Source organism: Oryzias latipes, chromosome 20 (genome assembly GCF_053564925.1).
Source record: "Oryzias latipes strain Hd-rR chromosome 20, Olatipes_Hd-rR_3.1".
Lineage (NCBI taxonomy): Eukaryota > Metazoa > Chordata > Actinopteri > Beloniformes > Adrianichthyidae > Oryzias > Oryzias latipes.
In genome coordinates, this window is record NC_136256.1 from 7201476 (window position 1) to 7227811 (window position 26336).

General features: G+C 43.4%; 2 protein-coding genes across 5 annotated transcripts in view; one reads left to right on the top strand and one right to left on the bottom strand.

The window, feature by feature from the left end:
* ift74 (intraflagellar transport 74) overlaps positions 1–26336 on the top strand; it is a 31687-nt gene that overhangs the window by 3104 nt on the left and 2247 nt on the right. The window contains exons 7-19 of one of the 2 annotated variants that reach the window (XM_023950307.2): positions 32–91; positions 164–225; positions 15990–16128; positions 23599–23661; positions 23814–23957; positions 24075–24115; positions 24202–24281; positions 24378–24431; positions 25317–25414; positions 25490–25616; positions 25706–25869; positions 25953–26078; positions 26148–26208. In XM_023950307.2, the coding sequence (XP_023806075.1) occupies positions 32–91; positions 164–225; positions 15990–16128; positions 23599–23661; positions 23814–23957; positions 24075–24115; positions 24202–24281; positions 24378–24431; positions 25317–25414; positions 25490–25616; positions 25706–25869; positions 25953–26078; positions 26148–26208 (1219 nt within the window). Of the gene's footprint in view, positions 1–31; positions 92–163; positions 226–15989; positions 16129–23598; positions 23662–23813; positions 23958–24074; positions 24116–24201; positions 24282–24377; positions 24432–25316; positions 25415–25489; positions 25617–25690; positions 25870–25952; positions 26079–26147; positions 26209–26336 lie in introns of both variants that reach the window. The other variant, XM_023950305.2, reaches the window with a different exon arrangement.
* LOC105356643 (leucine-rich repeat-containing protein 19-like) lies at positions 972–15996 on the bottom strand. Of its 3 annotated transcripts, XM_078938301.1 has the most exons (8): positions 15421–15554; positions 15010–15162; positions 6179–6281; positions 5851–6101; positions 5586–5697; positions 5335–5413; positions 2133–2327; positions 972–1650 (listed from the first exon to the last, which is right to left on the bottom strand). In XM_078938301.1, exons 3-8 carry the CDS (start codon positions 6272–6274, stop codon positions 1343–1345), a joined length of 1041 nt encoding a protein of 346 aa, XP_078794427.1. In that variant the 5' UTR covers positions 6275–6281; positions 15010–15162; positions 15421–15554; the 3' UTR covers positions 972–1342. The 3 variants fall into 3 exon arrangements, with proteins under 3 accessions (XP_078794427.1, XP_023806077.1, XP_023806076.1); XM_023950309.2 differs by lacking the exon at positions 15010–15162 and having other exon boundaries at positions 2133–2225; positions 15421–15996; XM_023950308.2 differs by lacking the exon at positions 15010–15162 and having other exon boundaries at positions 15421–15996.

Consider the following 26336-nt stretch of genomic DNA (forward strand, 5'->3'; position numbering starts at 1 on the left):
CACCTGTTGTGTAAATTCTTCATTTTTCCAGCTGGTGGATAAGCTCAACACCAACACAGAGATGGAGGAAATTATCAGCGACTACAGCATTGTAAGAAAGTCTTCTAAAGTAAATATTCAAATTTTTCTGCCAGTGTCATAATCCTTCTTCCTGTTCCTGCAGCTGAAAGCACAAAATGACAGCGAGGCTCAGAGTATTGACAACATCTTCACAGAAAGAAGGGAGTGAGTACTAAAGAGTAATGTCGGGATGGAGTTAATGTTTGGGTTCATACCATAAATGAATCCTCTTACGTCACAGCAGCAACATATGCTGCATGCTAAATTCTATAGAATGCTTTGCCAATCAGCTGACATGAAGAAGCACAGATCCATGCTTGCAAATCGTCTTTCAACTGTTTCCGATTCATGATCCATACTTTAAAAAAGGAAAACGAAAAACATTCCTGCTACTGTCGCAACTGTACCAGCAGTGTCCTTTTAGGAGTCTGCATGTCGGGGAAAACATAAAAAATAAATAAACAAGGCCTACTAAATGGCGTATACTTATATAGCGCCTTTCTTCCTACAAGGACAAAGCGCTTTACAGTCACAGACCCATTCACCCAGTCACACACACATTCACACACTGGTGGTCGCTCCGCTGCCAAACACAGGCGCCCGCCTACCACCAGAGGCAAGGTGGGGTTCAGTGTCTTGCCCAAGGACACTTCGACTCATGGGCGTGCAAGGCGGGAATCGAACCTGCAACCTTACGATCATGGGATGACCGCCCTACCGCTGCACCACGGCCGCCCCAAAACATCTACTAAAACATCACCATGGCAATACAGACTAAAGTTTAGCGGAATGGCAGCCAGAAAAACGAGCTACATAGAAGTGGCTGACCTGAAATGATCCAGGAAGAGCAAAACTGCACAACACAAAAGCATTGTTTCACTTATGAAAACTATCAAAGTGGTTCATAAAACTTCTGAAACACGTCTTTATTGTTAATAATCCCATAGAAGTTATCAATACAATAATAAAAAAAAAAACATTTAAATCACTAATAAAATTCCCATTTTTTTGTGTCTGGCTGTTGTCAGAGTACCGGCTTTGGTCTGTAATTCAGGAGATCCAGCGCTTAAGCATGCTGAGCTTTATATTGTCTAATGTTGTGGAGCTACTGACAAAAAATTTGTGTACATGTGTGACCTGTTAGTGGTCAAAAACTGTCTCGGCACTGTCATGCAAACAGAAAAAAGTCTGTAACTCCAATTTGCTCAAAGTTCAAAGAGAGCTACTGTATATCAATAACTTCCTAAGTCTTTGGACGGTCTTCGACTTCCTGTCTTCTTCTTCATGGTGTCAGACCTTCTCTCTTGGTGTATGGATCCTCAAAGAACCCATCCTCCTCTTCCTCTTGTATCTGGCTGGGCTCCTCCTCAAAGGTGAACATCTGATGGGTCTGGTGGTCTCCTTTCACAGAGAAAACCGTTGACGCGTTGTCTCCATCTTCCTCATCGTCTTCATCCCGCAGCTGCCGATGTCGATAGTTGTAGAAGCTTTTGTACCAGGAAGGTCCTTTGATTGCAGTTACAATCAGCACGGAGGTGGTCAAAACCAGGACTCCCACGCTTGCTGTAAACTTCCACATGTTCCCACCCACTGGTTGAAAGATGGAGAAGTGAATCTGTTTAGTTTTTAAGCAGATAGAAACTTCTGATAACACCTGATTAAGTTCTGGAATCATCAGTTCTCCTGTAGGTCAGTTAAGATTAAATCAGAGAAATCAAAGACTTTCTTAAGTGAAAGCATGTGAGGACCTGTACTGCTCACATCAATCAAACTAAGCAAAAAGATTGAGATTTATGTTCCATCATAAAAATTGATCCTGGTTTTAAACTATGGTTGTGGTAAATCACTTTTTGGGTTGGAGAAAGTGTTTTTTTTTCTTAAGTTTTCAATGTATTTGTAATCAATTTGGAAAAAATAATGGTTCATCCAGTATAAAAGGTGAGACCTTCTGGACCAACTATGCAACAGTCACAAAAGTAGTAATGGAATTCCAAATGTCCCTAATGTGTAGGGCCAGCTCAGAAGTTCAAAGAAATTTTGAAGAAGCATACTCTAAATGGAAATGCTCATACCAGTGCTGTTCCTGGCGTTCTCAGTTGATGTGTTTTCAAGTCCTACAGTTGACCGTGGAGGCTGCTGGGGCTGGATGGTGGTTTTCTGTGGCTCTGTTGAGGAAGCGAGTGGTAGAGATATGGAGCACAAAGCTGAAGCCATCTGGAGACTTTTCCCCGCCTGGTCTGCTGGAGATGCGCAGAGGATGTGTGGAGCTCCGAGACAAACACCACATGACATTAATCCGTTTCTGCTCTCAGCGTTAAATTGAACAGGATACTATTCTACTCAGACATTGACTGGTAAACATCTATCTATGTAATAAAGATATGAGCTTTTTGTCCACATGTTGACACATGTTCACAATACATTCACACCAGGCATGTGAAGGGCATTCAAGAAAACCCTAAACATGAGCTTTTGAGCGCGCCTATAGCTCATGGTATTTACTATTGACTGTATAGAGAAACTGAACAAAACGATCCTTCCCCCTCGTGTTCCAAACAGGAGGTACCTGCTGGCTCCAAGAAACCAAACCAGTAGACTTCTATAGAGAAATAAACGGCTATTACTCAGTCATTCTATTGGTTAGATTAACATTTTTTACTCTGATGCTTTTTCTTAACATCTTCTTGCTAATCATAATTTTTTTCATATTTTTTCTTTATGGCAACTTATTCAAGTTTCAGTAAAAGCATGTGGTGCCCGCTGGCCCCCATCTCAAACGTTTGATTGAAAGATTCTCCCGAGCTACTTTTGGTGGAAAAGCGGTGGACTTCGAACAAGCTTACTCCTGATTGGCGACAGTAGTTGCCATAGAAACGTTGACCACTCGGACCAATCGCTGTTGTCTGGCTCCAACACGGCGAGGTCTGTATCGCGGAAAAACGGCGACTAAATTAGCTTCATTTTTCTATGGGTGACATCACACACAATCCGTCACACATGTCTCCTATAGAGTCAATGATGTTCAGCGAGGAGCTTCTTCTTTTTCTACGGTTTACAAGCTCATGTCCACCCCTTACAGTTGGAAGAGGCTTGGTGTGAAATATCAAAGTAGTGTGAATCTTGTTTCAGGCTTTTTCTTTCACAGTTCCATTCCGATAAACGAAAGACTTGGTGTCATAGAATTCCAGCCGGGCACAAACTGCAATTATTCATTCCTCCTCCATGCTCAATTTTCAAACAGTTGGCAATTCATGAATCAAAAGTTGATGCTATCCAAACGGCACTCTACCAAATTTGAGTCCCTTATTGGTCAAAGTTCGACCTGGTTTAACTTTCAACGTGTGTTCAATGGCCACACATTTTGTATTTAGAATAATCTCAGTGTGCGTATGTACACGTTAACACAGAAGTATTAAAATTGGAAGCTGGAAACGTGCATTTACACATTTTTACATAGACTTTTCATTGAAAGTGGCATGTTGCCGAGGGTGGTGTGGACGTAGCTTTAGTCTTAATAGTCCATTTTTAATGCATCATTTCTAGATTTAGATGCTGTCATCTGAGAGACTGTGTAGTTTAAACCAGGGGTGTCAAACTCATTTCGGTTTGGGGCCCACATTCTGATCACACGTGGGCCGGACCAGTAACATAAAAGCAAAAAAAAGTTTTTTTTATTTTGTTTTTTGTTTTTTACTCAGTTGGAATGCCTCAATCAACTTGGTAGCCTAATCACTTATTATTACATATTCATTCACAGAGGCAAATGGATCTCAAATAAAATGAAAAATTGGTTTATTTAGTCATATACTGACTGAATATTTTACATCTGACACTGAAGGAATCCCAATGATAAACTTAAGAGCGGCTATAGAAAAAAATGAAACATCCTGCCTAAGATGTAAATGTGCAAATCCATGAATACAAAATGTAAACTTGCAAACATTTGTGAACATAAGAATTTTGAGTTAACCTCCCTTTCTCTCCTGAAACTTCACCCAGCCATCAATATCAGGATGCAGATCCTGTGCAGAAACACATTGACTGTCATTCAAGTGTGCAAAACACATTGAATGAGTGACCAGACTGACATCACGTGACCAGTCCACACCAACATTGTTCAGCTCAGTAACTAGAGAGCTGACTATGTCATCAGCTGTTGTGTCCATCAACTCGAGAAACTCTGCTGTGACGTTTCTTTAACACCTCTTATAAATATGAACAGTTGTGCAATATCTGTATGTGCTTTCATCAATAGTGACCAAAAATGCAATAAATGACTGGATTCCTTCATTTGGCGCCCAAGTCTCCTCAGAGATGTTGTATCTGCAATCGTAATCCTTAACAGACTTATGCTAGCAAAGGTCGACAGCTTTTTGGGAACAACACTTCTGCAGCCTTCAGCATTTTTTTACAAGTTCACCATCTGAAAATGGTTTGGATGTTTGCTCCAACTTGTTTGCAATAAGGCAGCTGTCACTGCTCCATCACTGACATCCCGGCTGCAGTAAATGCAGACGGTTGTTTTTCAGTCCAGCTAATAGTTGGTAAATCTTCTCTTTTCTTAACTGCAAATGGTGAAACTTTTTTTATGGTGAGTCTCATAGTGGTGCTGAATGCTATATTCTCTGAGCACTGCAACCTGTTGATGACATACAAAGCACGTGGTTTTTGCATTCAGCTCTGTGAACAAATAAAACTCTTTCAATTTTTCCTGGAAAGCTCAGCAATTCACTTCAACCTTTTTTTTCTTTTTGACAACATCTTGGTCATTAGTGTGTCCCTACTGATCATTCTTATTGCAATGCAACAGCGGTGGGGCTCGCGCGGAACCAAACTACATCTTACTCAGACACAAAGCCATTAGGTTTCGCTTTTGGCATGTGCAAAGATATGCTGTTTCACCTATTTTGTTTTTCCTTTGCTCCTCCTAGTGGCGGAATTGCGCATTTCGGTTATTTCTTTAAAAAACCATAACTCGCCACAGGAATGGACTAGAAGCGTGCTTTCTTTTTTAAGCATTCCTATGATTTTTACTCGTCATGTGTGGGCCAGACTAAACCACCTGGCGGGCCGGGTACGTATGTTTTACACCCATGGTTTAAACCATCAGCTGTGCAGACTGCAGCTTAAGATGCAGGTAAAGGGACATTTTCAAATCATGAGAACAAGATTTAGTTTTGAGGAGAAGACTTGAGGATTTTGATCCATCTGCTGCTCATGAACATGCAGACTGTGTCCAAGCGTCATGTTATCAAACAGACAGTGAACTGATACCAATGGTGACTGCTATCTTTCCCATGGTGCTTAGCAGTGAACAGGAGCAGTTCCACGGATTGCCCTGGAGGTGAATCGCCTAAAGTGGCAAGAAGATCTGATTACTATTACATTCGATAGAAAATTGACTTTGTGATGCAATGATAGCGAAAGAACCTAACTGAGTGGAACTGTAGAAACAAGTTCAGGTAATCAGAGTTTTGTTTTTCTTTTGTCCACTCTCCATGTGGAGCCCCGGTCTGTCTGCTTACCTGTAGGTGTTTAAGGCTCCAGGTCAGCTGTGAAGGAAGGGCCGTCAACTTGTTGTGAGACAGATCCAGCTCTGTCAGGAAATTCAAGCCAGAAAAAGCTTCTGAGTTCAATCTGTAACCAAACCAAAAAAGGGAGAGATTTATTGTTTTAGGTGGCCCATCCAGGTTTGAAACATCTCTGTTGTAGAAATTCTACCAATTTTGCATTAGGAACCCCGCATTTCAAAGAAATAAAGCTTTTAAAGAATTGTGTCCAGATGTTCACCTGCTGATGTTGTTCCTGGAAAGAGACAGCAGCCTGAGGTTTGGGAGCTTGGAGAAGCTATGGGCTGCTACAGAAGTGACCATATTGCTGTCCAAATAGAGTTCCTCAAGTGAAGGATAGGTTTCCAAGGCTTCCTGGTCTGTCTTGTTCAGTGTGATCATGTTCCTGCTTATTTCTAATCTGGCAACATCTGCCGTGTTGTCGTTACGAGGGATGACTTGCAGATGCGTCCTCGTCAGGTTTACAATCAGCTGATGGATGGAGCAGAAGTTACACAAATTTGCACACAAACTTAAGTCTGAATCCAATTCAGAGGAGCTTTTCATACTCGGCTGTCATTTTTCACCGCAACAGTTGTGCTTTCGGTCAGAAATGTCAGCACTGTCAGCCACAGCAGAAAGAGAGGTGTGTAGGTCTTCTCCATCTTCCTCCTGGGAAAACAAACACTTTAATGTCCAGAGAACATATTCTTCTGTTTAACCAAAGCAAATACAGATTGGAGATTGTAAAAAGATGTGAAAGCTAAAAACCACAACCAACTTCTGTAACCTCGGTAACGGCTGCACAGTTACCTGAGGCTTGTATGATCACTTCAAGGGACATCATGAAAATGGAACGTACAATTGTGTGGTAAGTGTATCTTGAAGTATTTGTATGGATAACATAAGTTACATGCACTTATGACGTATGGTGTCCTTACGCCACACTCTAGTATCATTAGTTAGGCGTGTGCACGTGCTCCTTACTATCCGCGCATGCATATGCTGTAAAGAGCTCGTAGGATATCCACATAAACTACGCTCTGTCTAATTTCCTCATTTCTAACAGTCAGGCCGAGAGATAACATCGGTAAATTAATCATTTAAGGGTTGAGCTAGCAAGCCATTGAAGTCAAAAGCACATCTATCCAGGATTTATCCACAGTTCTTCTATGGAATTATAGCAGTGCATTTTAAATAGTGGGGCGCGCCGAGTTCGGTAAAGTTAAAAAGAAATTCACAGATTTGGACTTCCGGCCTCAATAACTCTTCTGATAAACGTTCAAATGTGACAGCAAGTATCTCAATCCTTTTGTATTAACCCAGAGAATGAACTACAAATGCATTTCAAAAGAAAAAAAGCTATTAAACAATTTATACCAAATATGATCCATATTCCCATGTGAAAAAATCCCAAAAATAAATAAAGTGGATTTTTGACCAAATCTTTGTTGTAGTCGGCCGAACAAGGTCATGATTAATTAGTACAGAGAGTATGGTATCTGTAGCTTAAGCATCTTCAGAGATATTTAGAATTTCTGACCAAATATGATCAATATTTATATATGAAAAATTCCCACAAAATAAACAAAGTGGATTTCTGACCAAATCTTTGTTGTAGTTGGACAATACGGTCATGATTAGTCAGGACAGAAAGTTTGGTGACTGTAGCTTCAGTATTTTCAGAGCTATTGACCACTTTAATTATGATTCATATCTCTATTAAAATGTGAAAAATATATGCAATAAAATATAATAGATGGACTTTCTCACAAAATATTTATTGTAGCATGAATACGCTGACAGGTCTTCATTACCAGTTCATATAAATGAAGACTTTTATTCACTTTTTAAAAGATTATTGATTTTTATAGACTGGTGTTTCACAGAGGTTGCACTTTGTTGACAGTTCTTTGGCAGCCGGCTCGCTGCATGTCTGCATTTACACCTCGAAGAGAACAATTTGATCAAGAGGCGAAAAAAAAGATCTTTTTTATTTTGAAATGCATTTGTTAATACAAATGGCCTCTGGGTTAATACAAAAGGATTGAGATACTTGCTGTCACATTTGAACGTTTATCAGAAAAGTTATTGAGGCCGGAAGTCCGAATCTGTGAATATCTTTCTAACTTTACCGAACTGGTTCGCCCATGCGATGCCAGGGTGGCGCGCAGTATTAGCGGTTTTCGGCAGAGGTGCGCAGATTTAACAGGGGGGTGTATGAAGGTATTAATGTTCCAAAATGGACGAGCTTGTATATTTGATTTGAGAACTTGTAATACAGAATGTGAATACTTGTGCAAAAAAAATCTGCATCTGTGTGTAAAAATCTTCTGCTGTGAACTGACAAATTTCCATCTGCATGTGTTCATTTAGAGTTACAACTTCAAATCTGTGATTACAACTGCTCAAATGTGCTTCTGCGTGTGCTTGAATCTGCTGGCGCAAATCACAAGTGCGCTACAACTGCGCTCTGAATTCTGACACATTCCTACGGTGGCCCAGAAGGGTCACAACACAACACATTAACTTTATACACAACACACTAACTTTACACACAACACATTAACTTTACACACAACACATTAACTGTATACACAACACATTAACTTTACACACAACACATTAACTTTATACACAACACATTAACTTTACACACAACACATTAACTCACAACACAACAGCTGTGAGCTGTGGAGGGAGCATGTTATTGCTACAAGAGAAGCTAGCAGCAGTGTTGCCAGAAACTTTGTCTTTACTACGGTTCTCCTTCCTCTAAACACACACAATATGAACACACACTCCTCCCTCCGCTCTGACACCCCCCTCTGTCGCTGCACGCGCGCTCCTCTCCTCTCCTTTTTTCCGCTCCGTCCTGTGTGTGCGTGTGTGTTGGGGACTGCACGTGCCTGTGTGAGAGGACAGAGCGGAAAAAAGGAGAGGAGAGGAGCGCGCGTGCAGCTCCCTCCACAGCTCACTGTGACATTACTTTCTGTTAGGTAGTTAGCTGCTCAGCCCAGTAGAAATTTCAGAATAAAAGCACTTCAATTGCTGCTTTACTTCCGTTGTGAGTTATTGTGTTGTGAGGTAAGTTAATGTGTTGTGTTGTGACCCTTCTGGGCAATGAGTTAATGTGTTGTGAGTTAATGTGTTGTGTTGTGAGTTATTGTGTTGTGTTGTGAGTTAATGTGTTGTGTTGTGAGTTATTGTGTTGTGTTGTGAGTTATTGTGTTGTGTTGTGAGTTAATGTGTTGTGTGTTAAGTTAATGTGTTGTGTGTAAAGTTAATGTGTTGTGTGTAAAGTTAGTGTGTTGTGTGTAAAGTTAGTGTGTTGTGTATAAAGTTAATGTGTTGTGTTGTGACCCTTCTGGGCCACCGTACATTCCTGGCGAGAAACTTGTGTCTAAACTGATCTGTGTCCGATAATGGACCTAGGGGGGAGGGAGGGTTAGAGGAGGCGGAGTCAACCAATCAGAGTGCAGGATTCTCAGAACTAGGTAAAGTTAGAAAGAGCTTCACAGAGTCGGACTTCCTGCTTCAATAACTCTTTTGATAAACGTTCAAATGTGACAGCAAGTCTCTCAATCACTTTGTATTAACACGGAGAGTGAACTACAAATGCATTTCTGAAGAAAAAAAAACGTTTTTTCCAGCATTTTAATGAGAAATGATCTCTTCGTGCTTAAATGCAGACATGCGATGCAGCTAGACGGCTGCCAACAGGAAAATCATCTTTGTTGTAGCAGGACAATAGGGCCAGGGCTATTGCGTATCTTTATTATAAATCATACGAATTAACCTTTGAAAACATATATTAGAAACCATACTGGTTTTGTGACACCGCGCTACGCCGGCGCTCAGCAGCCAGCCGTGGAGCTCCGCCGATGAAGGAGATGCGAGGACCCGCTGACCGACAGCGGAGCACGGCGGTCGCGCAGACCCAGCCTCGCCCGTCGCTCGGCGTCTGGCCGCTGAGCGAGGGCGTAGCGCGGTGTCACACCGCTGCCAGCCGCCGAGCTCTGCGGAGGAAAGAGAGGCCGAGGATCCTGCTGAGCGAGGGCGTAGCGCGGTGTCGTGGACCCAGCCGTCGGTCAGCGGGATCCTCGCTTCTTCTTTCCTTCGCGGAGCTCAGCGGCCAGACGCCGAGCTCCGCCGAGGAAAGAAGAAGCTAGGATCCCGCCGACCGACGGTGGAGCACGCCTGTCTCTTGCACAGAAACAGCCGTTGCTCAGTGGGCTGGGACCGCCATGCCGTCGCCTGGAACATCGCGGGGAACGCCTTGATCTAATCTAATACATTTTTTTCAAATGTTAATCCATATGATTTATAATAAAGCTGCTCAATAGCCCTGGCCCTGTTGTCCTACTACAACAAAGATGATCTTCCTGCTGACGCTGTCCGTTCGAAGCCGTCTGTATGTCTGCATTTAAAGCACGGAGAGATAATTTCTCATTAAAATGCTGGAAAAAAAACGGTTTTTTTCTTCAGAAATGCATTTGTAGTTCACTCTCTGTGTTATTACAAAATGATTGAGAGACTTGCTGTCACATTTGAACGTTTATCAGAAGAGTTATTGAAGCAGGAAGTCCGACTCTGTGAAGCTCTTTCTAACTTTACCAAGTTCTCCGAACCTGCACTCTGATTGGTTGACCCCGCCTCCTCTAACCCTCCCTCCCCCCCTAGGTCCATTATCGGACACAGATCAGTTTTGACACAAGTTTCTCGCCAGGAATGTACGGTGGCCCAGAAGGGTCACAACACAACACATTAACTTTATACACAACACACTAACTTTACACACAACACACTAACTTTACACACAACACATTAACTTTACACACAACACATTAACTTAACACTGTGTTGTGTATAAAGTTAATGTGTTGTGTTGTGACCCTTCTGGGCCACCGTAGGAATGTGTCAGAATTCAGAGCGCAGTTGTAGCGCACTTGTGATTTGCGCCAGCAGATTCAAGCACACGCAGAAGCACATTTGAGCAGTTGTAATCACAGATTTGAAGTTGTAACTCTAAATGAACACATGCAAATGGAAATTTGTCAGTTCACAGCAGAAGATTTTTGCACACAGATGCAGATTTTTTTTGCACAAGTATTCACATTCTGTATTACAAGTTCTCAAATCAAATATACAAGCTCGTCCATTTTGGAACATTAATACCTTCATAGGGGCGGCGGTAACAGCGGCTCAGTGCTTGGAAAAAAATCTGCGCCACTATTGATTTACTATTATCTGTTATATGGCAGAGTTTATAACAGCCTGAAATCTGTGAACTGCCGCTGTGCGCTCCTGTGTCCTGTCACACGCGTGTGTGAGAAAATGAAAGGGGAGGGGGAGGGTGCTCAGGCTGAGAGGAGGAACGGCGCATGCGGAGAGTTGCCCAGATTGTGCAACAAAAGGATCATGGCGTGCCTTTAGATTACTCAGCTCGTGCTAATAATGTCATTCTTTAGTAACTATTGTAGACATTTTGATGACGTGTCTTTATTTTCCATAAATGTATTCTTTGTCTGCTTGTTGTTTAGTTGGTATCAGTATTTGACATAAAGACAGCAGGTAATGCAGTAAAACAGCTGCATTTTATAAAATCATAAATAAACAATCGATCATTTAGAAAAAAAACAGCACAATGTTTTTATCTATTTCTTCAGACTAAAAACGTTAAATATATTGGTGCTGCTGTGTTAATGGTTCAATTTACATTTAATATGATCTATTTATGGGTTCAATTGGTCAAAATGTTTTTAGTTTAAATAAGGCACAGACAGATTTTTTTAATTTCAGGCACTTTAAGCTTCTTTCCTGTTTTAGACTATAACAGGGCAAAATAAATTTAATATTTGTTGAAAGTGGATTTATATTGATTTTTTTCTTTTTTTATTGTTAAAAGATACAATTTAAGGTATACTTACACAATTTTTATAGATACAGTGATGAAAGTCTTCCGGGAATTCCCGGAAATCCGGGTTTTTGAGCAAACCGATCGTACTTTCCAGGAAATAAAGACCTGATCTCTACGGACAAATCGCTTTCCGGATGAAAAAAAAGTCTGAAATCGGCGAATTTTAGCTTTATTTTCGATATATTCGCTTTCTCTATGGGAGAAAGCGATCTTCTTGTCCTCGTCTTCGCAGCCTAATTGACAAATGACGGCAAGCTTTTGTTGCCTTCGGATGCGTCGACGGCTCTGATTGGCTCTGTCTGTACCACGTGGTCTGTCTGTACCACGCTAGGACCAGCATTGAACATTGTTTTTGTCATGGTTTGAGTTTCTTTTGTATTGGTTTTTGCTTTCTGTCTTGTTCTGTCATGGTTAAGTTCTGTTTCCTGTTTTATTTTGAAAGGTTTCCTGTCTTGTCTTGTGTCGTGAGTTTTACTTCCTTTGGTCCCCATCTGCCCTGATTGTGTTCACCTGTGTCTTGTCTGCCCCGTCTGTATATAAGTTCTGTCTCTGCCTTCCTCCTGTGCTGGTCCATTAACTTCTGGTCGTGTGTTTAACGTCTTCATGTGTCTTCGTCCTGTTCATGCCATGTTTCATGCCACGCCACAGTGAGTTTTGCTTTGTCATCCTGCTCTGCAGCGCTTTTTGTTCTAATTAAACCCCTTGCCCTTGACCCCGTTTGCCTCCCGTCTCTGCGCCTGGGTCCTACCGGCTCTCGAGCCACCCCTGCACATGACAGAATGGACCAGCCATATTTCTTGGACCCAGCAGAGCGGGACATGCAGCTTTTGGAGGCCTACTGCCTCGAAGCAGAGAGGACCAGGTCCTATTGGGACTTTGACATGCTCCGGTTTTTCACTCCTGCTATGGAAGGGAGCCGTCTTGACTGGAGAGGGAGCCGTCTTGCCCTGAGGGGGGGTCGTCGCCGTCGTCCCCGCCGTCCCCCACAGCCATGTTCAGTGGTGGTCCCGGACGCACCACAGCCACGTTCAGTGGTGGTCCCGGACGCACCACAGCCACGCTCAGTGGTGGTCCCGGACGCACCACAGCCACGTTCAGTGGTGGTCCTGGATGCACCCCGACCCGTCCCTGCTCCCAGGGGGGTGCCGCCTGCACCCCGACCCGTCCCGGCTCCCAGGGGGGTGCCGCCTGCGCCCCGACCCGTTCCAGCTTCCAGGGGGGTGCCGCCTGCGCCCCGACCCGTTCCAGCTTCCAGGGGGGTTCCGCCTGCGCCCCGACCCGTTCCAGCTCCCAGGGGGGTGCCGCCTGAACCCCAACCGGTCCCTGCTTCCACTGGCACGCCTGACCCGCCTGAGCTCGGCTCCACGCCTGTCCCGCCTGAGCTCGGCTCCACGCCTGTCCCGCCTGAGCTCGGCTCCACGCCTGTCCCGCCTGAGCTCGGCTCCACGCCTGTCCCGCCTGAGCTCTGCTCCACGCCTGTCCCGCCTGAGCTCGGCTCCACGCCTGTCCCGCCTGAGCTCGGCTCCACGCCTGTCCCGCCAGAGCCTGACTGCTGGCCCGACCCGCCAGAGCCTGACTGCTGGCCCGACCCGCCAGGGCCTGACTGCTGGCCCGACCCGCCAGGGCCTGACTGCTGGCCCGACCCGCCAGGGCCTGACTGCTGGCCCGACCCGCCAGGGCCTGACTGCTGGCCCGACCCGCCAGGGCCTGACTGCTGGCCCGACCCGCCAGAGCCTGACTGCTGGCCCGACCCGCCAGAGCCTGACTGCTGGCCCGACCCGCCAGAGCCTGACTGCTGGCCCGACCCGCCAGAGCCTGACTGCTGGCCCGACCCGCCAGAGCCTGACTCCTGGCCCGACCCGCCAGAGCCTGACTGCTGGCCCTACCACCCCATGCCGGACTCCATGCCGGACTCCATGCCGGACTCCATGCCGGACTCCATGCCGGACTCCATGCCGGACTCCATGCCGGACTCCATGCCTGACTCCAAGCCTGACTCCAAGCCTGACTCCAAGCCTGACTCCAAGCCTGACTCCACGCCTGACTCCACGCCTGACTCCACGCCTGACTCCAAGCCTGACTCCACGCCTGACTCCACGCCTGACTCCACGCCTGACTCCACGCCTGACTCCACGCCTGACTCCACGCCTGACTCCACGCCTGTCTCCACGCCTGTCTCCACGCCTGTCTCCACGCCTGTCTCCACGCCTGTCTCCACGCCTGTCTCCACGCCTGACTCCACGCCTGACTCCACGCCTGATCTGCCTCGCCGGACGGCGCGGAACCCCGGCCGTCCTCCGGACCTGCCTCGCCGGACGGCGCGGAACCCCGGCCGTCCTCCGGACCTGCCTCGCCGGACGGCGCGGAACCCCGGCCGTCCTCCGGACCTGCCTCGCCGGACGGCGCGGAACCCCGGCCGTCCTCCGGACCTGCCTCGCCGGACGGCGCGGAACTCCGGCCGTCCTCCGGACCTGCCTCGCCGGACGGCGCGGAACCCCGGCCGTCCTCCTGACTCCTTGGACTCTTATGCCCGTCGAGGTTTGACCTCCGGGGCCCCCCCCTCAGTTGACTTTGGGAACCTCGGAGCGGTTCCTTGAGGGGGGGGTACTGTCATGGTTTGAGTTTCTTTTGTATTGGTTTTTGCTTTCTGTCTTGTTCTGTCATGGTTAAGTTCTGTTTCCTGTTTTATTTTGAAAGGTTTCCTGTCTTGTCTTGTGTCGTGAGTTTTACTTCCTTTGGTCCCCATCTGCCCTGATTGTGTTCACCTGTGTCTTGTCTGCCCTGTCTGTATATAAGTTCTGTCTCTACCTTCCTCCTGTGCTGGTCCATTAACTTCTGGTCGTGTGTTTAACGTCTTCATGTGTCTTCGTCCTGTTCATGCCATGTTTCATGCCACGCCACAGTGAGTTTTGCTTTGTCATCCTGCTCTGCAGCGCTTTTTGTTCTAATTAAACCCCTTGCCCTTGACCCCGTTTGCCTCCCGTCTCTGAGCTTGGGTCCTACCGGCTCTCGAGCCACCCCTGCACATGACAGTTTTAGCTCATTAGTTAGCCAGTTCCAAGTCCTTAATGGCAAGTCAAACTGGGGGTTTGAATGACAAATCATGATGCTCCAATTAGTCTTAGCTTCTTGATTAAGAAGTGAATAACTAGCTGCCAGAATGTACCAGAATGCATCTAAGACCATGTATTTTACAAAAATTTCGCTCCGCGCCCGCCATATCGCTCAAAGAAAAGTTCAGGGATTTTTTCCTTGCCCGGCTTTCATCACTGTAGATACTAACCTAATATATTGTCACCGCGGCAAGTGTGTGTGTTGGGGAGCAAACATTTTCTTTTTCCTAGAGGGGGCCTTGCAAAAAATAATTGAGAAGCACTGAATTATAGAGTCATTTCGCTCCGGTGAGCACCATGTCAGCTGAGAAAAGCCTCCTATGGAGGGCAAACTGTTCCAACACAGTCCATATTGCAGAGTCCCCACCTGTCCTGCTGAGGGGCAAGGTTCTCTGGCAGCCTTGTGGATGAACCTTTTCCTTTCAGGGGAGCATCTTAAAGCACATGCAGACGCTCCCATGCAGGGTTGAGTACATTCAGAGATTTTGATCTCCCAGACACACACATCCAGTCAGCTGACCTTTAAAATTATCAAAAGTCAACAAATGTGTGTGTGCTGATAGATCTTGAGCTGTCACAGGCAGTCACAGACACTAAAGGTAAATCAATTTGCTTTTGCCAAAGATGTTGAAATATAAATTTATCAGAAGGCTTCAGTTTATTTCAAAATCATCAACTGAGCTACTCCAGAACATCCACACAGTCAACCGGTTTATTCTGCTAAAAAGAAAAAAGGAGCTGGATCTTCTCTAAAATGAGAATAAAAGAAGACACTTACCTCCACTCTCTGAGGTGAACCCCTTTCACCTGTTGCTCAAAAGCAGCCAGCACAGCAGTGACCTTTGTTCCTTGTATAAGATTCCACCGACTGCTCCTGCTAGCTAACCATTTATGATCCATCAACGCCGTTCCTCACTTTCCTTCTTATTCAGCTTATTTAGCTGTTGAGCTTTTAGTTTAAAAAAAACTTAAATATATTAAAAGGAGTCATTGTGTTTATTTATATAAGGATCCCTGAGTTTCAGACAAACCAAATGCCGGAAAAGCTGTAAAAGACTGAAGAGGTGAGAAGGAGGAAATGTCCACGAGGAACAAGAAGTAGAAAGTATACCTTTGCACTTTATGGCAGTGCTACACGTACTCTGATAGGGCTGCTTGCGACATGAAATACATGAAATGTGTTCTGTGTCAGTATACAAGCAAGAAGTTATAAAACCTGCCTTATCTGAACACTTTGATGAAAAAATTAAATCCTATCATTCTCTCATCCATGTTTCGAATTTGAATGTTTCATATCCGCCTGCTTCTTTACATGTAGCTCAAAAGCACTGTTCTCCACCGCTGTAGGAGAGAGGAGCAGATCAAGGCCATTGAGGAGGAGATCAAGAAGGAGCGACAGATCGCAGACAGAGTCGTTCAGTCAATGCCCACTGCCAAACAAGAGAAGTACTTCAGTATGGCGGCGACCAATGAGCAGCTGCTGCAGGTACAACTGTCATTTTGATGACAAAGGGGTGTGGCCTGCATCTGTCTCATGTGCACATATAGAGGAATGGCACAAATCCACATTTGGACTTCATTTTTCTTCTGCCTTTGTGTGGAAATTTCACCCTATGGCTTCCACAGAAAATTGCGTTTTTTAACAAGTTCTTGTGGCATTTTTCTTATTATGGATGATACATAGAACAGAATTTAAGATTATTTAGAGTATTTCTTCATTCAAATAGTTGTGAATCAAGAGCACACAAGAAGTGCCTTTCGAAAAAGATCTCTTTTGTGACAGCCGCTGAAATGCACTCTAAAAAGAAAAAAGTTGATCCAATTTAATTGAATTACTTCAATTGGTAACACCAGAGCCAGTTTAGCTCGTGCTGGTTTGCGGCGCCTTCCATCCGTGAAACCCGGGTTCGACTCCGGGCTGCTCCCTGTTCCCTTCTCTACCTCTGCCGGTTCCAAGCCCGGTTTGAGAAGGTTGCGTCAGGAAGGGCATCCGGCGTAAAACATTGCCAAATTTACCATGCGACTTGTTCGCTGTGGCGACCCCTGATGGGAGAAGCTGAAAGTGGAAGAAGACTTCAATTGGTAACACCTAATTGAATTAAGTTTATTCAACTTAAGTTTTTATGTCTATCCAACTCAATGTTATTACATTGAGTTGGATAGACATTTAAGTTCATTTAAGTTAAACTTAAATGAATCATTTCAATTGGTAACACGTAATTGAATTAAGTTTATTCAACTTAATTTTTATGGCTATCCAATTCAATTTGATAAATTGATCTAACTTAAATTTAAAAAAAATTAAATTTTGTTTATACAATTAAAATTGACAGATTTTTCTTAAGTTTCAACCAATGGTCCTTGTAATTTTCATATCAAAGACAAGCATGCCCCAGCGATGTCTCGCATTACAAGGCAGGAAATCATGTGTAAAGATATCTGTCTTTAATATTGGGACATACAGTGTTTTACCGCACAAGGGGGTTGGTCATCATCCTCTACCAAACTCTAACTCATGGTATAGAAATAAATAAACATAACAGTTTAAATTACTAGTTCAAACAGCGTAAAACAGCTAGACAACAAAACCCATGGACAAAAACTCACACTTAAACCCCAATCTGCCCAGACAGGCAAAAAAAATGGTATCCCACAATTGCTCGCACTGCCTTTCGTTATGACGTCATGACTTGATAGCTTCACGCCAAAGTTACACCAACTTAATTTAATTAAGTTGATCGTGTTATTTTTAAGTTAAATGAACTATTAAAAATATTTATTTTCACCAAACTAAATAATTAAGTTACATCTACGTAAAAAAGTTTATCTTTCCAACTACAGTGCCCAAATACTCTTTTTAGAGTGTGGGCGGGCCAAAGTCTCCCTGCTCCTCTATATTCTAATCACCCACTTGCAAATATAGATCCATGTACGTCTTTGTTTTCCTCGTCTGAGCTGGAATCTGGATCTAAACTGTACGGCTGGATAGCTACAATATCGCTCACCACTTTTGTTTTACTGCTAATGTTAGCTTGGGGTTGTAAGCTAGTGGACGAGTATGTGAACAAAGCGATGATGGAAAATAAGAGCAGGCTTGCTTACTCAACGCCAACAGTCCCACCTACAACTCAGGGGCAAGTTTCTAATGAACTCCTGCTGCTCTAACAAAACTACGTCCTAGAAAACAACACAGGTTTTTAGATTTTGGCTAAAGGCAGCATCATCATAATTAAAAGATCAGTGGGAACGCTTTTGAAAAAGAGATCAATAGATGATCAGGGTGGGACTTCTGAAGGTGTACAATAAAAAAAAATCAAACATGACTTATAAGGGGTAAAGCAGCTGCTGGTGTCAGCAAAGATCCACTTTAATCATCTTTTGCTCTATTTTTGATTTGATTGATTTGATTTATTGATTTATTTCAACCATTGTAGTCAAAGCAATAAAGAATTTACACAGACTTATCAAACTCATTACAGAAATGATAAAATGGATAGATTAAAAAACTTAACATAAAACATAAAAAAGACACTTAAATCACATATGCTTAGTTAAAAATCATTAACTAAAGTCAAGTTGAGCTTCATTCATTGCTTGAAAAGGAGTGGGAAGAAGCGAGGTTATATAATAATAATAATCATGGATTGTCATTACAACACATTATCACATTAAACCAGTAATTATTGCTATACACAATTATTGCTACTTGTTTGTAATTAAAACCTTTGATTATTTCACCAAAATCAAGTTCACACATGTATTTGGAATTATTCAAACACCTGTTGATCCTTTACTCCCCTTATCTTTATATTGTGAAATCAGAGTTTCTTTATTCATTTTCTTGAATATTTGGATATTTGAACATTGTTTTAGCTCATTAGTTAACCAGTTCCAAAGTTTAGGTCCACATCCCGACACACAGAAACTTTTCTTTGTGGTTCTTACTAATTTGATCAATTTGAGGTCCCTACATCCCGTCAGTTTGTAGCCTCCCTCATTTTCTAAGAACTGTTTTTGGATATTGAATGGTAACGATTTTTCTGCCATCTTGTCATTTCTAATGAACTCCAGTCACTCTGCAGAAACTACGTCCTAGAAAATAACATCGGTTTTTGGATTTTGGCCAAAAGCAGCATCAGCACAATTTAAAGAGCACTGGTAACGCTTTGAAAACCATAACAAGACCCAGCAGAATCACTACTCAAAGTGCTACTCTTATTGATTATAAATAATATAGAATACACATTTCATTAGTGGACTAATGAAATGTGACATAACTGATCATTTACCAGTTTTTGCACTATTTGATATCAATGTAAAGACACAATATCTCAGAAATGACAGATTGTTTTCTTCCTGTTAAATAGCTTTCAACCAAAGTTAGCGCTATTCCTCTTATCCCATACACTTCCAGTTTGTCAAGTAAGATGTCATGATTGAGGGTGTCAAATGCTTTTTTTAAGTCAATGAAAATTCCAGCTGCATATTTCTTTTTGTCCAGAGCATTTGTGACTTCCTGCACATTATCCATGATAGCCAATGACGTTGATCTGTTTTCTCTGAAACCATATTGGTTTGCATTTATAATATAATGTTTACCTATAAATGTAACTAATTTATCCTTAAATATCTTTTCTAAAATTTTTGAGAATTGTGGAAAGAGAGAAAATGTTCTATAGTTTGTAAAATGGTTTTTGCCTCCGTTCTTATAGATAGGAATCACTTTTGCTTTTTTTCTTTGGTTTGGTTTCCCAGTTTGTAATGATAAGTTTAAGTTACATACGTTAGAGGCTTAGAGATGCTATTAATGACCTTTTTCACCACTGTCATATCTATATCCTCACAATCTTTTGAGTTTTTACTCTTGAATTTATTTACAATTGATATCAGCTCATTTTCGTTCACATCAGAGAGAAGGCTTGAGTGTGGGATCCTTTTGATGGGTGGATTATTGTCTTTGCTGGTTTTGTATTTTGGAATTTCCGCTGACAACTCCACGTTTACAAAATAGTTATTGAGGCCGTTTGCTGCTTCATTGATGTTTTGATGCTTTGACCTTTTTTATCTGTAAAGTAATCTGGGTATGTTCGCTTTTTTGTCCCATTATTTATATTGTTTCTTTTTCGGCTTTTCCCATCAGGGGTCGCCACAGCGAATCATCCTTTTCCACTTCACTCTATCATGAACATCTTCTACCCTAACATTAGCCAACTTCATGTCTTCTGTTAAGACATCTATATATCTCCTCTTTGGCCCTCCTCTTGCCCTCCTGCCAGGCAGCTCCATCTCCAACATCCTTCTACCAATATATCCACTATCCCTCCTCTGAACATGTCCAAACCATCTCAGTCTGGCTTCTCTGACTTTGTCGCTAACACAGGCAACATGAGCCGTCCCTCTGATGTACTCGTCCTGTCTAACCTTGTCACTCCTAAGGAGAACCTCAACATCTTCATCTCCGCTACCTCCAAATCAGCCTCTTGTCTCTGTCTCACTGCTACCGTCTCTAACCCATAGAGCAGAGCTGGTCTCACCACTGTCTTGTACACCTTTCCTTTGAGTCTTGCTGACACTCTTCTGTCACACAACACTCCTGACACTTTCCTCCACCCGCTCCAACCTGCCTGCACTCGCCTCTTCACCTCTTTTCCACACTCCCCATCACACTGAACTGTTGACCCCAAGTACTTAAACTCCTGCACCTTCTTCACCTCAGCTCCCTGTAACCTAACGCTTCTACCTTGATCCCTCTCGTTCAGACACATGTATTCTGTCTTACTACGACTGACCTTCATGCCTCTTCTTTCCAGAGCAAACCTCCACCTCTCTAGCTGTTCCTCCACCTGCTCTCTACCTCTCACTGCAAATTACAATGTCATCCGCAAACATTTTGTCCAGGGAGATTCCTGTCTTACCTCGTCTGTCAGCCTGTCCATCAGCATAGCAAACAAAAAGGGACTCAAAGCTGATCCTTGGTGTAGTCCCACCTCCACCTTGAACTCCTCTGTCTGACCTACAGCACATCTCACCACATCATACTTCTCTCATACAAGTCCTGAACTACTCTGACATACTTCTCTGCCACTCCAGACGACCTCATACAGTACCACAGCTCCTCCCTCGGCACCACTCTTTCCCACAGCTTCATTGTGTGGCTCATCAACTTTATTCCTCTATCGTTGCTGCAGTTCTGCGTGTCACCCTTGTTCTTAAAGATCGGGACCAGAACGCTTCTCCTCCATTCCTCAGGCATCTTCTCAATCTCTAGAATCCTATTGAACAAACTCGTTAGAAATTCCACTGCTGTCTCTCCTAAGCACTTCCATACCTCCACACGTACGTCATCAGGACCAACGGCCTTTCCGCTCTTCATCCTTTTCAGAGCCTTCCTAACCTCATCCTTTCCAATCTCTGCTCCTTCCTGCTCCACAACAACCACATCTTCCTCCCTTCTTTCCCTGTCATTTTCCTCGTTCATCAGCTCCTCAAAATACTCCTTCCATCTTTTCTGTACACTCTCCTGGGTTGTTAGCACCTTTCCATCTCTGTCCTTAATCACCCTTATCTGTTGCACGTCCTTCCCATCTCTGTCTCTCTGTCTGGCTAGTCTGTACAAGTCCTTTTCTTCTTCCTTTGTGTTTAACCTGTCATATCGCTCATCGCAAGCTTTCTGTTTGGCCTTTGCCACCTCACTCTTCACTCTACGCTGCGTTTCCTTGTACTCCTGTCTACCTTCCTCAGTCCTTTCTACATCCCACTTCCTTTTAGCCAACCTCTTCCTCTGGACGCATTCCTGTAGTTCCTCATTCCACCACCAAGTGTCTTTACCGTCTTTCCTCTTTCCAGATGACACACCTAGCACCTTCCTACCTGTTTCCCTCTGCTGTAGTTTCCCAGTCATCTGGAAGCTCATCCTGACCACCCAGGACCTGTCTCAACTTCTGCCTAAATTCCTCACAAGTTTCTTCATTCTGTAGCTTCCACCACTTGGTTTTCTTTTCTGTTTTCCCTCTCTTCTTCTTCCTGACCTCCAGAGTCATCTTACACACCACCATGCGGTGCTGTCTGGCTACTCTCTCTCCTACCATCACTTTGCAGTCATTAACCTCTCTCAAATGACCTTGTCTACATAGGATGTAGTCCACCTGAGTACTCCTACCTCCACTTCTGTATGTCACTCTATGTTCCTCTCTCTTCTGGAAGTAAGTGTTGACTACAGCCATTTCCATCCTCTTCGCACAGTCCGCCACCATCTGTCCCTCCAGACTCCTTTCCTTCACACCAAACCTGCTCATCACCTCTGTTGCCCTCACCAACATGCCCATTAAAGTCTGCTCCAATAACAACTCTCTCTCCTCTGGGGATACTCTCTATGACCTCATCCAACTCACTCCAGAATCTCTCCTTCACTTCAAACTCACAGCCACTCTGTGGCGCATACCCACTGACTACATTCACCATCACCCCTTCAATTTCTAACTTTAGGCTCATCATCCTGTCTGAGACTCTTTTCACCTCTAGAACACTGTTTACAAACTCCCCCTTCAGAATCACTCCTACCCTGTTTCTCTTCCTATCTACATCATGATAGAACAGTTTGTATCCTCCTCATGTCTGCCAGCTCTCTGCCTTTCCCTGTCATTGTGCCAACGTTAAGAGTCCCTATTCTCAAACCTATGTTCCTGCTTTTTCCCTTCTCTCTCTGGCCACAGACCCTTTTGCCTCCCCTCTTTCTTCGACCAACAGTAGTCAAATTTCCACCGACACCCTGTAGGTATACAGCATTGGTGGCGGTCGTTATTAACCTGGGCCTTGACCGATCTGGTATGTCTGAAGTGTTGTGGATGACTCGCATGGCTATTTTGGCAATTTTTACGCCGGATGCCCTTTCTGACCCAACCCTCTCTATTTATCCGGGCTTGGGACCGGCACCGAAGTAACTGGCTTGCAACCCCTGTGGCTAGATTATCCCCTAGATTGTCCCATTTTTATGATGTTATTTAATATTTCCCAAACTCGCTTTATGTTGTTTTTATTTTCATTCATTGAAGTACACTTTTTTACTGTGCCGTGTTATTTCAGTTAGTTTTTTTTTATATTACTTGTATCTTTGTTCACTTTCTCTAGTCCTCTGTTTTAAGAAGAGGTTATTTTTCTTTTACAAGCATTTTGTAGACCGGTAGTTAACCAAGGGCATTTGGCAAATTTGTTCTTGAATTTGGACAGTTCTTATTGTAAAGTGAGCTAAATATTTCTAAAAAACATTTAAAGGCAATGTCCACATCTTTCTATCTATGCACAGAGTTCCAGTTTTGCCTGGATAGGCATTATTAAGAGAAATAATATTTTTTTTGTTTCTTAACCTTTTGTAAATTGGTTCTTTATAATTTATTAATAATTAATGCAATTAAGAAATTTACTGCAATTGATGTCAAATAGTGCAAAAACTGGTAAATGATCAGTTATGTCACGTATCATTAGTCTACTCATATGAGTGTATTCTATATTATTTGTAAATATGTTATCAATAAGAGTAGCACTTTGAGTAGTGATTCTGCTGGGTCTTGTTATGGTTTCCCATGAGTTATTTTTGTTTCAGCAGAGCGACTGGAGTTCATTAGAAATTCACCTCTAAGTTGTGAGCAGGACTGTAGGTATTGACCCCCCCCCCCCCCCCCTTCCCCAGAGAGCTCTCTGTTAGCTTACAGCCCCTCACACCCCCCACCTAACATTACCCCTGCAACAAAAATGATGAGCATTATTGGAGCTATACAGCCATACAGTTTATATCCAGATTCCAGCTTGGACGAGGAAAACAAAGACGTATATTGATCAATTTAGATCTATTTTACTATAAGTAAGAGATCGAAGAAATTAATGAAAGATTCCCTATGTTTGATTTCTATAAAAAAAAACTTAGGTTTCTGAATTGTTTCATTGCTTGTCTGCTCTGCAGGAGCTGACTGTCCTCCAAGAAAAGCAGGACAATCTGCTCACCAGGGTGGAAGATTACGAAGAGGTGAGTGATCAGACTTTGGATGCAAGTTCCTAAGTTCACATTTAGGAAACGTTCAGCATCTCCAAAGCAAAGAAGATGGAGTGATTATGAAGCTGGCTCTGTGTGTTCCGTGTCGTCAGAATCCCAGTTTGCTCTTCTGTTTCTGCTGACAGGAGCTGTCACACTCACAGATTAAGCAGGAAGTGGTTAGACTCCACGAAATGTTGTCAGTGATGGAGACCAAGCGGGATGCCATGGAGGAGGAGCAAAAGAGCATGTGCTCCCCCAAGGAGGAGAGGGAGAAGCTGTTCCAACAGGTTTAAGTTCCAAAATACAAAGAGCTGGTCTCCTCACAATTTAATGGGGTGGAATAAAGGAAAGCCCAGGTTACCATCCGAATGCAGAAACTGAGACGTGTTTGTCTGTTTTTTCAGGTGAAGGAGGACAACCAGGAAATAGCCAGCATGGAGCGACAGTTTGTATTCCCATTAATGAGCTTATGAATAGTTTGTGCACATACAGTGTGTGTGTGTTAATGTGTGTGTTTTTGTGTGCTGTTAGGCTGGCTGAGATCAGAGAAAGAACCAGACAGACAGTGGAGGAGATCCAGCATCTGGAGCAGAACTCTGAGGCTGTTCAGGGTGACTGATGCTTTTTACTGAGCAGCATCCGTGTACACAGATGTGTAAAAACCCTTTTCTCTTCTCTGTGAACGTTAACATGGTTTCTCTCTGAAGGGGAGTGTCAACAGAAATTCAAGGAGCTGAAAAGGAAAGAGGAGGAGATTAACCGTAAGTGAGATTATCATTTCGTCCCTTCCTGAAAATAAAACGACAGTCTCACCTAACAGTACGAATGCATCTTAAATGCTTCACAATGACTAGAACCAGCTGGAGTTTTTTCAACTACATTGACCAACATCCCATGTTTTTTTCCTAATTTCGCTCGTATTTTCTACCTTCATTCCAGTTGTTTTTTGTTTTTTTTGCTGTTTTTTGTTTTATTTACTAATGCGGTAAAACCTAAACTAACCAATTTACAGTAAGAAAATGTAAACCTTTATCAGATGATTTCTTTTTCTTTTTCAAAGCTTTAAGAACATTTTGTGCAAAACCATTCAGCACCACTTATCAACAAAAGCCAGTAATAGATTTATGTTTTTTGACTTTATTAAAATGGTTAGTAGGCCTGCACAATAAATCAAAAATATATCAACACTGCGATATCAGCCTGAGCTTTGGTGTATTGCAAAAGACGGCACAAACTGTGATACATGTTTATAAACATGCTAAAACAATCACACATCAGCTTGAAGTATTTAGCAAATCATAAAAGCCCTTTAGGCTTTTGACCAATCGGATGAACCGCTTCATGTTGATGGACCCTTTAATATCGTTAACCAGATAGACCCTATTATGTCATTGACCAATCGGATGGACCCCTTCATGTCACTGACCAATCACATGGAGTTCTCTTCATTCATTTTACCTTTACTGACAAAACAAATTAATGTGAATAAAAGCTTTTAATGCAATCTACTATAGAATGTTTTTTTTATAGTCTAAATATTTTTAATGTCAAAATGAAGTTTTAGAATTAACTTTACTTTTTAAATTTCAAATAAACCCCTGTGTGTGTTTTACAATAATCTGAGGTTCTTTCTTTTTCCCTGTCAGAGTTCATAGAGTCATTCGATGAAGCCAAAGCTGAGGAGCTGCAGAAGCAGCGCCAGACCCAGGAGAGCATCATCTTGCTCCTGGAGCATTGCAGCAGGGTGAGGACATCAGGTCAACTGCAAATGTTTGGGAGACGAGGCCTTCCTGAAGTAACTGGACACAAATATGTGCAGAACACGTTGAGGTTACGCCAGGTGGATGCAGTGACGGCCAGCGAGCTAAAAAACATGCAGGAGGTTTTGGTCAGCAAGGAGACAGACGTCGTCCAATCAGAGAGCACGGCCAGAGGACTGACAGCCGGTCAGTGAACCTTTCTAACCGACGTTTTTCCTTCCAGATGGATGCACCCACAACCCACTGATGAATCAGAAAAGGTGTTCTTTGTCCAGAATCACGGAGGTTGCAGCAGGACCTGGAGAAGGTGCAGCAGCTGGACGGGAAGATCACATCGGAGCTCAGCGGCCTGCAGGAGCAGGTGAGCAGCATGGAGTCTGAGCTCCACACCTACAGAGACCTGGACGCCCTAAAGCTCACCGGCGAGGACAGGAAGAAGGTATGCAAGGTCTAACTCCACCCATACGGCAGGCGAACAAGCTGACTCCGCCTTCCAGCTGACAGCTGCTCTCTGTGGTGCAGAAATTGCTGGAGGAACGTGCATTGCTGAGTCAGCGCCGGGACTCATTCACCCAGCTTCTTGAGGAGATTAACAGCAAATACAAAGATCTGAAGACCAAACTGCAAGAAAACGAGACTCACACACAGGTTCACAACCCACTTTGTTTGTTCAGCTGATGACAACCAGAAGGCGATGCTGAACTCTGTGTGTTTCAGCTGGCCAACCTGGAGAAGAAGTGGCAGCACTTGGAGAAGAACAACTTTGTGATGAAAGAGTGTATCCTTCCGAATCACAGCTCCGAGAAATAATTAGCATTAAAGTCATCCTGATGTTCATTTGATTGGAACACGTCTGTCTCCTTGCAGACCAAAACCTCATGCATGTTTTTAGCTCGCTGGCCATCA